This window comes from Ranitomeya imitator, chromosome 4, assembly GCF_032444005.1.
Source record: "Ranitomeya imitator isolate aRanImi1 chromosome 4, aRanImi1.pri, whole genome shotgun sequence".
Taxonomy (NCBI): Eukaryota; Metazoa; Chordata; class Amphibia; order Anura; family Dendrobatidae; genus Ranitomeya; species Ranitomeya imitator.
In genome coordinates, this window is record NC_091285.1 from 3,757,155 (window position 1) to 3,769,836 (window position 12,682).

Here is a 12,682-nt window from a genome sequence, read left to right on the forward strand (position 1 = left end):
CACTGTACCACTCTGGGCACTGTACCACTCTGGGCACTGTATGACTCTGGGCACTGTACGACTCTGGGCACTGTATGACTCTGGGCACTGTACCACTCTGGGCACTGTATGACTCTGGGCACTGTATGACTCTGGGCACTGTACGACTCTGGGCACTGTACCACTCTGGGCACTGTATGACTCTGGGCACTGTACCACTCTGGGCACTGTATGACTCTGGGCACTGTATGACTGGACCTTGTCATCCATTCATCCCTGTATACACCCAGTACCGGCAGGCACCATGCGGTTATTATCGGCACCGTACCGGCACTGGTATAGTGGGCAGCAGGGGGCGCTGCAGGCGCTGCCCCTCCCCCTCTGCGCATTGTCTTGTTACATGGGGAGTTTTCTAGTAATTGTTATAATTATAGGCAAATGATCCAAGAAAGTGAAAAGAACAGAAAAGCCGCAAAAATCTCACAGCTGCGACAGAGCGACAATCAGTGCTAGAGGAAAGAAGCTGCGACAGCGGAGGAGAGAGGCTGCGACACGGCAGAGGAGAGAGGCTGCGACACAGCGGAGGAAAGAAGCTGCGACAGCGGAGGAGAGAGACTGCGACACGGCAGAGGAGAGAGGCTGCGACACAGCGGAGGAAAGAAGCTGCGACAGCGGAGGAGAGAGGCTGCGACACGGCAGAGGAGAGAGGCTGCGACACAGCGGAGGAAAGAAGCTGCGACAGCGGAGGAGAGAGACTGCGACAGCGGAGGAGAGAGACTGCGACAGCGGAGGAGAGAGACTGCGACACGGCAGAGGAGAGAGACTGCGACACAGCGGAGGAGAGAGGCTGCGACAGCGGAGGAAAGAGGCTGCGACACAGCGGAGGAAAGAGGCTGCGACACAGCGGAGGAGAGAGGCTGCGACACAGCGGAGGAGAGAGGCTGCGACACAGCAGAGGAGAGAGGCTGCGACAGCGGAGGAGAGAGGCTGCGACACAGTGAGAAGAGAGGCTGCGACAATCAGTGCCAGAGGAAAGAGGCTGCGACACAGCAGAGGAGAGAGACTGCGACACAGCAGAGGAGAGAGGCTGCGACAATCAGTGCCAGAGGAAAGAGGCTGCGACAGCGGAGGAGAGAGGCTGCGACACAGCAGAGAAGGTGCGGGGTTCGGAGTCTGGAGCAGCACAGTCCACAGGTGAGGGCAGAGGCGGCTATATATTATATACACACACACTATATATGTATATATTATATACTCGCACACACTATATATATTTTTTACTCTCACACACACTATATATATATATACTCACACACCGTTGACCTCGTGTCCTCTAATAACTGTCACTTTCCCCATGGTGACATTGTTACATTGTTCCATTATCACAGATGATTCTCGCACACACACTGTATATATATATATACTCTCACACACACTATATATATTATATACTCGCACACACTGTATATATATATACTCTCACACATACACTATATATATATATATATACTCTCACACACACTATATATATTATATACTCGCACACACTGTATATATATATACTCTCACACATACACTATATATATATATATATATATACTCTCACACACACTATATATATTATATACTCGCACACACTGTATATATATATACTCTCACACATACACTATATATATATATATATACTCTCACACACACTATATATATTATATACTCGCACACACTGTATATATATATACTCTCACACATACACTATATATATATATATACTCTCACACACACTATATATATTATATACTCGCACACACTGTATATATATATACTCTCACACATACACTATATATATATATATATACTCTCACACACACTATATATATTATATACTCGCACACACTGTATATATATATACTCTCACACATACACTATATATATATATATATATATATACTCTCACACACACTATATATATTATATACTCGCACACACTGTATATATATATACTCTCACACATACACTATATATATATATATATACTCTCACACACACTATATATATTATATACTCGCACACACTGTATATATATATACTCTCACACATACACTATATATATATATATACTCTCACACACACTATATATATTATATACTCGCACACACTGTATATATATATACTCTCACACATACACTATATATATATATATATACTCTCACACACACTATATATATTATATACTCGCACACACTGTATATATATATACTCTCACACATACACTATATATATATATATATATATACTCTCACACACACTATATATATTATATACTCGCACACACTGTATATATATATACTCTCACACATACACTATATATATATATATATATACTCACACACACTATATATATTATATACTCGCACACACTGTATATATATATACTCTCACACATACACTATATATATATATATATATATACTCTCACACACACTATATATATTATATACTCGCACACACTGTATATATATATACTCTCACACATACACTATATATATATATATACTCACACACACTATATATATTATATACTCGCACACACTGTATATATATATACTCTCACACATACACTATATATATATATATATATACTCTCACACACACTATATATATTATATACTCGCACACACTGTATATATATATATATGCTCACTGCACATTTTGCGCTTTCTCTTTATATCATTTTCAGGACTTCATTTGATTTAAACATCAAATTACTTAAAATTACAGAGATACAAGAATTCCTCTTCTCCTCCTTTTCCTCTTCTCTCTCTTCTCCTTTTTCTGTCTGGTTTTTCCTGTTCTCCTTCCACCTGCTATTTTCCATTAACTTCATCTTCCTCTTCTTTTCTTCCTCCTCTTCCTCCTTCCCTCTTTCCTTCTGATTCCATCCTTCCTTTTTCCCTCTTTGATCCTTGTTCCTCTCTGATATTTAGTAAATAGATACAATGTATCAGTCTCCAGGCTGCTGTCCTGCCGGGTCCGCGCCTCAGTGATCACTGGACTGTCAGCTCCGCGGCCCAGGACTATATACAGTATATATAATAGAGGTGCCTATATATGGTGTATACAGGTAATACAGGTGCACCCCATATGTACCTGTATACACCCTATATATCCATCTATACACCCTATATGGACCTGTATACACCCTATATATGCACCTCTATACACTCCATATACAGTATACTCCTATATACACCCTATATATAGCTATATACGCTCTATATGTACCTCTATACACCCTATATGCACTCCTGTGTACACTCCATATATACATCTATACACCCTATATGTACCTGAATACACCCTTTATATAAACCGCTATACACTATATATATACCTCCATACACCCTATATGTACTTGTATACACCCTATATATACCTCTATATACAAAACACACTACAGTATACACCCCATATATATCTGTATAAACCCTATATATACTCCTGTATACACTATATATACATCTATACACCCTATATGTACCTGTATACACCCTTTATATACACCTCTATACACCCTATATATACCTCCATACACCCTATATATACCTCTATACACAATATATACTACTGTATACACCTTATATATATACCTATATGCACCCTATATATACTCCGGTATAGACAGATATTTGGCAGGTACATAGCTGGACAAGGGATGCAGCCTGTATACAGATATTACTAATGTAATGTGATAATCTGCAGAGGGATCAGTGATGAGATAATCTGCAGAGGAGACAGTGATGGGATAATCTGCAGAGGAGACAGTGATGGGATAATCTGCAGAGGAGACAGTGATGAGATAATCTGCAGAGGAGACAGTGATGTGATAATCTGCAGAGGAGACAGTGATGGGATAATCTGCAGAGGGATCAGTGATGAGATAATCTGCAGAGGAGACAGTGATGGGATAATCTGCAGAGGGATCAGTGATGAGATAATCTGCAGAGGAGACAGTGATGGGATAATCTGCAGAGGAGACAGTGATGGGATAATCTGCAGAGGGAGCAGTGATGAGATAATCTGCAGAGGAGACAGTGATGGGATAATCTGCAGAGGAGACAGTGATGGGATAATCTGCAGAGGAGACAGTGATGAGATAATCTGCAGAGGAGACAGTGATGGGATAATCTGCAGAGGGATCAGTGATGAGATAATCTGCAGAGGAGACAGTGATGAGATAATCTGCAGAGGAGACAGTGATGGGATAATCTGCAGAGGAGACAGTGATGGGATAATCTGCAGAGGAGACAGTGATGAGATAATCTGCAGAGGAGACAGTGATGGGATAATCTGCAGAGGGATCAGTGATGAGATAATCTGCAGAGGAGACAGTGATGGGATAATCTGCAGAGGGATCAGTGATGTGATAATCTGCAGAGGAGACAGTGATGAGATAATCTGCAGAGGGATCAGTGATGAGATAATCTGCAGAGGAGACAGTGATGAGATAATCTGCAGAGGAGACAGTGATGTGATAATCTGCAGAGGAGACAGTGATGTGATAATCTGCAGAGGAGACAGTGATGAGATAATCTGCAGAGGGGACAGTGATGGGATAATCTGCAGAGGAGACAGTGATGTGATAATCTGCAGAGGGGACAGTGATGAGATAATCTGCAGAGGAGACAGTGATGAGATAATCTGCAGAGGAGACAGTGATGGGATAATCTGCAGAGGAGACAGTGATGAGATAATCTGCAAAGGAGACAGTGATTAGATAATCTGCAGAGGGGACAGTGATGGGATAATCTGCAGAGGAGACAGTGATGTGATAATCTGCAGAGGGGACAGTGATGGGATAATCTGCAGAGGAGACAGTGATGAGATAATCTGCAGAGAGGACAGTGATGGGATAATCTGCAGAGGAGACAGTGATGGGATAATCTGCAGAGGGGACAGTGATGTGATAATCTGCAGAGGGGACAGTGATGTGATAATCTGCAGAGGAGACAGTGATGTGATAATCTGCAGAGGAGACAGTGATGATAATCATCAGAGGGGACAGTGATGTGATAATCTGCAGAGGGGACAGTGATGTGATAATCTGCAGAGGGGACAGTGATGTGATAATCTGCAGAGGGGACAGTGATGTGATAATCTGCAGAGGGGACAGTGATGTGATAATCTGCAGAGAAGACAGTGATGTGATAATCTGCAGAGAAGACAGTGATGTGATAATCTGCAGAGGAGACAGTGATGATAATCATCAGAGGGGACAGTGATGTGATAATCTGCAGAGAGGACAGTGATGTGATAATCTGCAGAGAGGACAGTGATGTGATAATCTGCAGAGGGGACAGTGATGGGATAATCTGCAGAGAGGACAGTGATGTGATAATCTGCAGAGGGGACAGTGATGGGATAATCTGCAGAGGAGACAGTGATGAGATAATCTGCAGAGGAGACAGTGATGAGATAATCTGCAGAGGAGACAGTGATGTGATAATCTGCAGAGGAGACAGTGATGTGATAATCTGCAGAGGGGACAGTGATGTGATAATCTGCAGAGGGGACAGTGATGTGATAATCTGCAGAGGGGACAGTGATGGGATAATCTGCAGAGAGGACAGTGATGTGATAATCTGCAGAGGGGACAGTGATGGAATAATCTGCAGAGGAGACAGTGATGAGATAATCTGCAGAGGAGACAGTGATGAGATAATCTGCAGAGAGGACAGTGATGTGATAATCTGCAGAGGGGACAGTGATGGGATAATCTGCAGAGGAGACAGTGATGAGATAATCTGCAGAGGAGACAGTGATGAGATAATCTGCAGAGGAGACAGTGATGTGATAATCTGCAGAGAGGACAGTGATGTGATAATCTGCAGAGGGGACAGTGATGGGATAATCTGCAGAGGAGACAGTGATGAGATAATCTGCAGAGGAGACAGTGATGTGATAATCTGCAGAGGGGACAGTGATGTGATAATCTGCAGAGGGGACAGTGATGGGATAATCTGCAGAGGAGACAGTGATGTGATAATCTGCAGAGGAGACAGTGATGAGATAATCTGCAGAGGAGACAGTGATGAGATAATCTGCAGAGGAGACAGTGATGAGATAATCTGCAGAGGAGACAGTGATGTGATAATCTGCAGAGGGGACAGTGATGGGATAATCTGCAGAGGAGACAGTGATGAGATAATCTGCAGAGAGGACAGTGATGGGATAATCTGCAGAGGAGACAGTGATGTGATAATCTGCAGAGGGGACAGTGATGTGATAATCTGCAGAGGGGACAGTGATGTGATAATCTGCAGAGGAGACAGTGATGTGATAATCAGCAGAGGAGACAGTGATGTGATAATTTGCAGAGAGGACAGTGATGTGATAATCTGCAGAGGAGACAGTGATGGGATAATCTGCAGAGGAGACAGTGATGTGATAATCTGCAGAGGAGACAGTGATGTGATAATCTGCAGAGGGGACAGTGATGTGATAATTTGCAGAGAGGACAGTGATGGGATAATCTGCAGAGGAGACAGTGATGTGATAATCTGCAGAGGGGACAGTGATGTGATAATCTGCAGAGGGGACAGTGATGTGATAATCTGCAGAGGAGACAGTGATGTGATAATCTGCAGAGGGGACAGTGATGTGATAATTTGCAGAGAGGACAGTGATGTGATAATTTGCAGAGAGGACAGTGATGTGATAATCTGCAGAGGAGACAGTGATGTGATAATCTGCAGAGGGGACAGTGATGTGATAATCTGCAGAGGGGACAGTGATGAGATAATCTGCAGAGGAGACAGTGATGTGATAATCAGCAGAGGAGACAGTGATGTGATAATCTGCAGAGGGGACAGTGATGTGATAATCTGCAGAGGGGACAGTGATGTGATAATCTGCAGAGAGGACAGTGATGTGATAATCTGCAGAGGGGACAGTGATGGGATAATCTGCAGAGGAGACAGTGATGTGATAATCTGCAGAGAGGACAGTGATGTGATAATCTGCAGAGAGGACAGTGATGTGATAATCTGCAGAGGGGACAGTAATGTGATAATTTGCAGAGAGGACAGTGATGTGATAATCTGCAGAGGGGACAGTGATGTGATAATCTGCAGAGAGGACAGTGATGTGATAATCTGCAGAGGGGACAGTGATGGGATAATCTGCAGAGAGGACAGTGATGTGATAATCTGCAGAGGGGACAGTGATGGGATAATCTGCAGAGGGGACAGTGATGTGATAATCTGCAGAGGGGACAGTGATGTGATAATCTGCAGAGGGGACAGTGATGGGATAATCTGCAGAGGGGACAGTGATGGGATAATCTGCAGAGAGGACAGTGATGTGATAATCTGCAGCGTTTCCTTCAGTTTTCTGTGTCTTGCAGGGTCAGGACATGAGCCGGTTCCTTGTCTTTGTGGTGGTCTCGCTGGCATTGGGCCATGATGGCTGCTCCGCGGGTGTTGACATTGCGCGACTCCCAGGTAAATTCTTCTCATTGGACCCGTCCAGAGTTTGGGGGGTAACAATGTTCATCGTCTCCTGGATCCCCCGATACACGAGCGACTCATTGTTGTATTTTCACCATTTCCCCTTATTCTTACATTATTTTGTCACTTTACAGTTGATTTTATTTGTTTCGCCTGTTTTTTCATTCCCGTGGGTCTCTCTTTTCCGTGGGTCTCTATTTAGCATCATAGAATGGTAGAGTTGGAAGGGACCTCATGGGTCATCTTGTCCAACTCAATGCTCAAAGCAGGACACACTAAATCTTCTCAGACAGATGTCTGTCCAGCCTCTGTGTGAAGACTTCCATTGAAGGAGAACTCACCACCTCTGGTCGCAGCCTGTTCCACTCATTGATCACTGTCACCCTTCTAATATCTAATCTGTATCTTCTCCCTTTCTTCTCGTCTTTCCTTGTGCAAATGAGAATAAAGATGATCCTTCTACAATGTGACAGACCCTCAGATATTTGTAGACAGCTATTAAGTCTCCTCTCAGTCTTCTTTTTTGCAGCTAAACATTCCCAAATTCTACAAATGTTCCGCATAGGACATGGTTTGGAGAACTTGCTCTAGTTTGTTGATGTCTTTTTTAAATGTGGTGCCCAAAACTGGACACAGTATTCCAGATGAGGTCTGACCAAAGAGGAGTAGAGGGCAATAATGACTTCACGTGATCTAGACTGTATGCTTCTGTTAATACATCCCAGAATTGTATTTGCCCTTTTTGCTGCTGCATCACACTGTTGACTCATGTTCAGTCTGTGATCTATTAGTTTTCCTGTGGGTCTCTGTTTCTTGTGGGTCTCTCTTTTCCGTGGGGTCTCTCTTTCCCGTGGGTTTTTCTTTCCCGTGGGTCTTTCTTTCCCGTGGGTCTCTCTTTCCCGTGAGTCTTTATTTCCCGTGGGTCTCTCTTTCCCGTGGGTCTTTCTTTCCTGTGGGTTTTTCTCTCCCGTGGGTATTTCTTTCCCGTGGGTCTCTCTTTCCCGTGGGTCTTTCTTTCCCGTGGGTCTTTCTTTCCTGTGGGTCTTTCTTTCCCGTGGGTCTTTCTTTCCCGTGGGTCTCTCTTTCCCGTGGGTCTTTATTTCCCGTGGGTCTCTCTTTCCCGTGGGTCTTTCTTTCCTGTGGGTTTTTCTCTCCCGTGGGTCTTTCTTTTCCGTGGGTCTTTCTTTCCCGTGGGTTTCTCTTTTCCATGTGTCTTTCTTTTCCATGAGTCTTTTTTGTATTTTTTATTTTGTATTGTATTGTATTTTGTCTTTTCTATGGTCGTTCTTTTTTTCTGTGTCTTTTCCATGATTTTTTTTCTGTGGTTCTTTTCTGTGGGTTTTTCTTTTCTGTGGTTCTTTCTTTCCCGTGTGTCTTTCTTTCCCGTGGGTCTCTCTTTCCCGTGGATCTCTCTTTCCTGTGGGTCTTTCTTTCCTATGGGTTTTTCTTTCCCATGGGTCTTTCTTTCCCATGGGTCTCTCTTTCCTGTGGGTCTTTCTTTCCCGTGGGTTTCTCTTTTCCATGTGTCTTTCTTTTCCATTAGTCTTTTTTTTTCCATGGGTTTTTCTTTTCTGTGGGTTTTTCTTTTCTGTGGTCTTTCTTTTCCGTGTTCTTTCTTTTTTGTAGGTCTTTCTTTTCCGTGGGTCTTTCTTTTCTGTGGGTCTTTGCTTTCTGTGGGTCTTTGCCTTCTGTGGGTCTTTTTTTTCTGTGGGTTTTTCTTTTCCGTGGTCTCTCTTTTTTGTGGGTCTCTCTTTCCTGTGGGCTTTTCTTTTCTGTGGGTCTTTCTTTTCCGTGGGTATTTGCTTTCTGTGGGTCTTTCTTTTCTGTGGGATTTTCTTTTCGGTGCTCTTCCTTTTCTGTGGGTCTTTGCTTTCTTTCTTTTCTGTGGGTCTTTCTTTTCTGTGGGTCTTTCTTTTCTGTGGGTCTTTGCTGTCTGTGTGTCTTTCTTTTCCGTGGTTTTTCTTTTATGTGGTCTTTTTTGTGGGTCTCTCTTTTCCATGGGATTTTCTTTTCTGTGGTCTTTCTTTTCTGTGGGTCTTTCTTTTCTGTGGGTCTTTCTTTTCCGTGATTTTTTTTCTGTGGATCTTTCTTTTCTGTGGGTCTTTCCCATGGGTCTTTCTTTCCTGTGGGTCTTTCTTTCCCATGGGTCTCTCTTTCCCGTGGGTCTCTCTTTCCCGTTGGTCTATTTCTTTTCTGTGGGTCTTTCTTTTCTGTGGGTCTTTCTTTTCCGTGATTTTTTTTCTGTGGATCTTTCTTTTCTGTGGGTCTTTCCCATGGGTCTTTCTTTCCTGTGGGTCTTTCTTTCCCATGGGTCTCTCTTTCCCGTGGGTCTCTCTTTCCTGTTGGTCTCTTTCCCGTGGGTCTCTCTTTCCCATGGGTCTCTCTTTCTCATGAGTCTTTTTTTCCTGTGGGTTTTTCTTTCCCATGGGTCTCTCTTTCCCGTGGGTCTTTCTTTCCCGTGGGTCTCTCTTTCTCATGGGTCTCTCTTTCCCGTGGGTCTCTCTTTCCTGTGGGTCTTTCTTTTCCGTGGGTATTTGCTTTCTGTGGGTCTTTCTTTTCTGTGGGATTTTCTTTTCGGCGCTTTTCCTTTTCTGAGGGTCTTTGCTTTCTTTCTTTTCTGTGGGTCTTTTCTGTGGGTCTTTCTTTTCTGTGGGTCTTTGCTGTCTGTGGGTCTTTCTTTTCCGTGGTTTTTCTTTTATGTGGTCTTTTTTGTGGGTCTCTCTTTTCCATGGGATTTTCTTTTCTGTGGTCTTTCTTTTCTGTGGGTCTTTCTTTTCTGTGGGTCTTTCTTTTCCGTGATTTTTTTTCTGTGGATCTTTCTCTTCTGTGGGTCTTTCCCATGGGTCTTTCTTTCCTGTGGGTCTTTCTTTCCCATGGGTCTCTCTTTCCCGTGGGTCTCTCTTTCCCGTTGGTCTATTTCTTTTCTGTGGGTCTTTCTTTTCTGTGGGTCTTTCTTTTCCGTGATTTTTTTTCTGTGGATCTTTCTTTTCTGTGGGTCTTTCCCATGGGTCTTTCTTTCCTGTGGGTCTTTCTTTCCCATGGGTCTCTCTTTCCCGTGGGTCTCTCTTTCCCGTTGGTCTCTTTCCCGTGGGTCTCTCTTTCCCATGGGTCTCTCTTTCTCATGAGTCTTTTTTTCCTGTGGGTTTTTCTTTCCCATGGGTCTCTCTTTCCCGTGGGTCTTTCTTTCCCGTGGGTCTCTCTTTCTCATGGGTCTCTCTTTCCCGTGGGTCTCTCTTTCCTGTGGGTCTTTCTTTTCCGTGGGTATTTGCTTTCTGTGGGTCTTTCTTTTCTGTGGGATTTTCTTTTCGGCGCTTTTCCTTTTCTGAGGGTCTTTGCTTTCTTTCTTTTCTGTGGGTCTTTTCTGTGGGTCTTTCTTTTCTGTGGGTCTTTGCTGTCTGTGGGTCTTTCTTTTCCGTGGTTTTTCTTTTATGTGGTCTTTCTTTTCTGTGGGTCTTTCTTTTCTGTGGGTATTTCTTTTCTGTGGGTTTTTCTTTTCTGTGGATCTTTCTTTTCTGTGGATCTTTCTTTTCTGTGAGTTTTTCTTTTCTGTGGGTCTTTGCTTTCTTTCTTTTCTGTGGGTTTTTATTTTCTGTGGATCTTTCTTTTCTGTGGGATTTTCTTTTCGGCGCTCTTCCTTTTCTGTGGGTCTTTGCTTTCTTTCTTTTCTGTGGGTCTTTTCTTTTATGTGGTCTTTTTTGTGGGTCTTTTCTATGGGATTTTCTTTTCTGTGGGTCTTTCTTTTCTGTGGGTCTTTCTTTTCTGTGGGTTTTTCTTTTCTGTGGGTCTTTCTTTTCCGTGGGTTTTTCTTCTCTGCGGTCTTTCTTTTCTGTGGGTCTTTCTTTTCTGTGGATCTTTCTTTTCTGTGGATCTTTCTTTTCTGTGGGTTTTTCTTTTCTGTGGGTCTTTGCTTTCTGTGGGTTTTTCTTTTCTGTGGGTCTTTCTTTTTCATGGTATTTCTTTTCTGTGGGTCTTTCTTTTTGTGGGTTTTCCTTTTCTGTGGGTCTTTCTTTTCCTTGGTCTTTCTTTTTTGTGGGTCTTTCTTTTTTGTGGGTCTTTGCTTTCTGTGGGTCTTTGTTTTCTGTGGGTCTTTCTTTTCTGTGGGTTTTTCTTTTCCGTGGGTCTTTCTTTTCCGTGGGTTTTTCTTCTCTGCGGTCTTTCTTTTCTGTGGGTCTTTCTTTTCTGTGGGTCTTTCTTTTCTGTGGGTTTTTCTTTTCTGTGTTATTTCTTTTCTGTGGGTTTTTCTTTTCTGTGGATCTTTCTTTTCTGTGGGTCTTTCTTTTCCGTGGGCTTTCTTTTCTGTGGGTCTTTGCTTTCTGTGGGTTTTTCTTTTCTGTTGGTCTTTCTTTTCCATGGTATTTCTTTTCTGTGGGTCTTTCTTTTTGTGGGTTTTCCTTTTCTATGGGTCTTTCTTTTCCTTGGTCTTTCTTTTTTGTGGGTCTTTCTTTTTTGTGGGTCTTTGCTTTCTGTGGGTCTTTGTTTTCCGTGGGTCTTTCTTTTCTGTGGGTCTTTCTTTTCTGTGGGTCTTTGCTGTCTGTGTGTCTTTCTTTTCCGTGGTTTATCTTTTATGTGGTCTTTTTTTGTGGGTCTCTCTTTTCCATGGGATTTTCTTTTCTGTGGTCTTTCTTTTCTGTGGGTCTTTCTTTTCTGTGGGTCTTTCTTTTCCGTGATTTTTTTTCTGTGGATCTTTCTTTTCTGTGGGTCTTTCCCATGGGTCTTTCTTTCCTGTGGGTCTTTCTTTCCCGTGGGTCTTTCTTTCCCATGGGTCTCTCTTTCCCGTGGGTCTCTCTTTCCTGTTGGTCTCTTTCCCGTGGGTCTCTTTTTCCAATGAGTCTTTTTTTCCTGTGGGTTCTTTTTCCCATGGGTCTCTCTTTCCCGTGGGTCTTTCTTTCCCGTGGGTCTCTCTTTCCCATGGGTCTCTTTTTCCCATGGGTCTCTCTTTCCCGTGGGTCTCCCTTTCCCATGGGTCTTTCTTTCCTGTGGGTTTTTCTTTCCCATGGGTCTCTCTTTCCCGTGGGGCTTTCTTTCCCATGGGTCTCTCTTTCCTGTGGGTCTTTCTTTCCAGTGGGTTTCTCTTTTCCATGTGTCTTTCTTTTCCATGAGTCTTTCTTTTCCATGGGGTTCTCTTTTCTGTGGGTTTTTCTTTTCTGTGGTCTTTCTTTTCCATGTTCTTTCTTTTTTGTGGGTCTTTTCCGTGGGTC

The 12,682-nt window shown here is 43.1% G+C and overlaps 1 protein-coding gene across 1 annotated transcript in view; it reads left to right on the forward strand.

The window, feature by feature from the left end:
- The first annotated feature begins 283 nt into the window (after positions 1-283).
- Positions 284-12,682, forward strand: part of LOC138673822 (axoneme-associated protein mst101(2)-like) — a 50,117-nt gene continuing 37,718 nt past the window's right edge. Inside the window, exons 1-3 of the mRNA XM_069761858.1 lie at positions 284-394; positions 493-1,173; positions 7,382-7,478. Of these exons, the coding sequence (XP_069617959.1) occupies positions 284-394; positions 493-1,173; positions 7,382-7,478 (889 nt within the window). The remainder of the gene's footprint in view (positions 395-492; positions 1,174-7,381; positions 7,479-12,682) is intronic.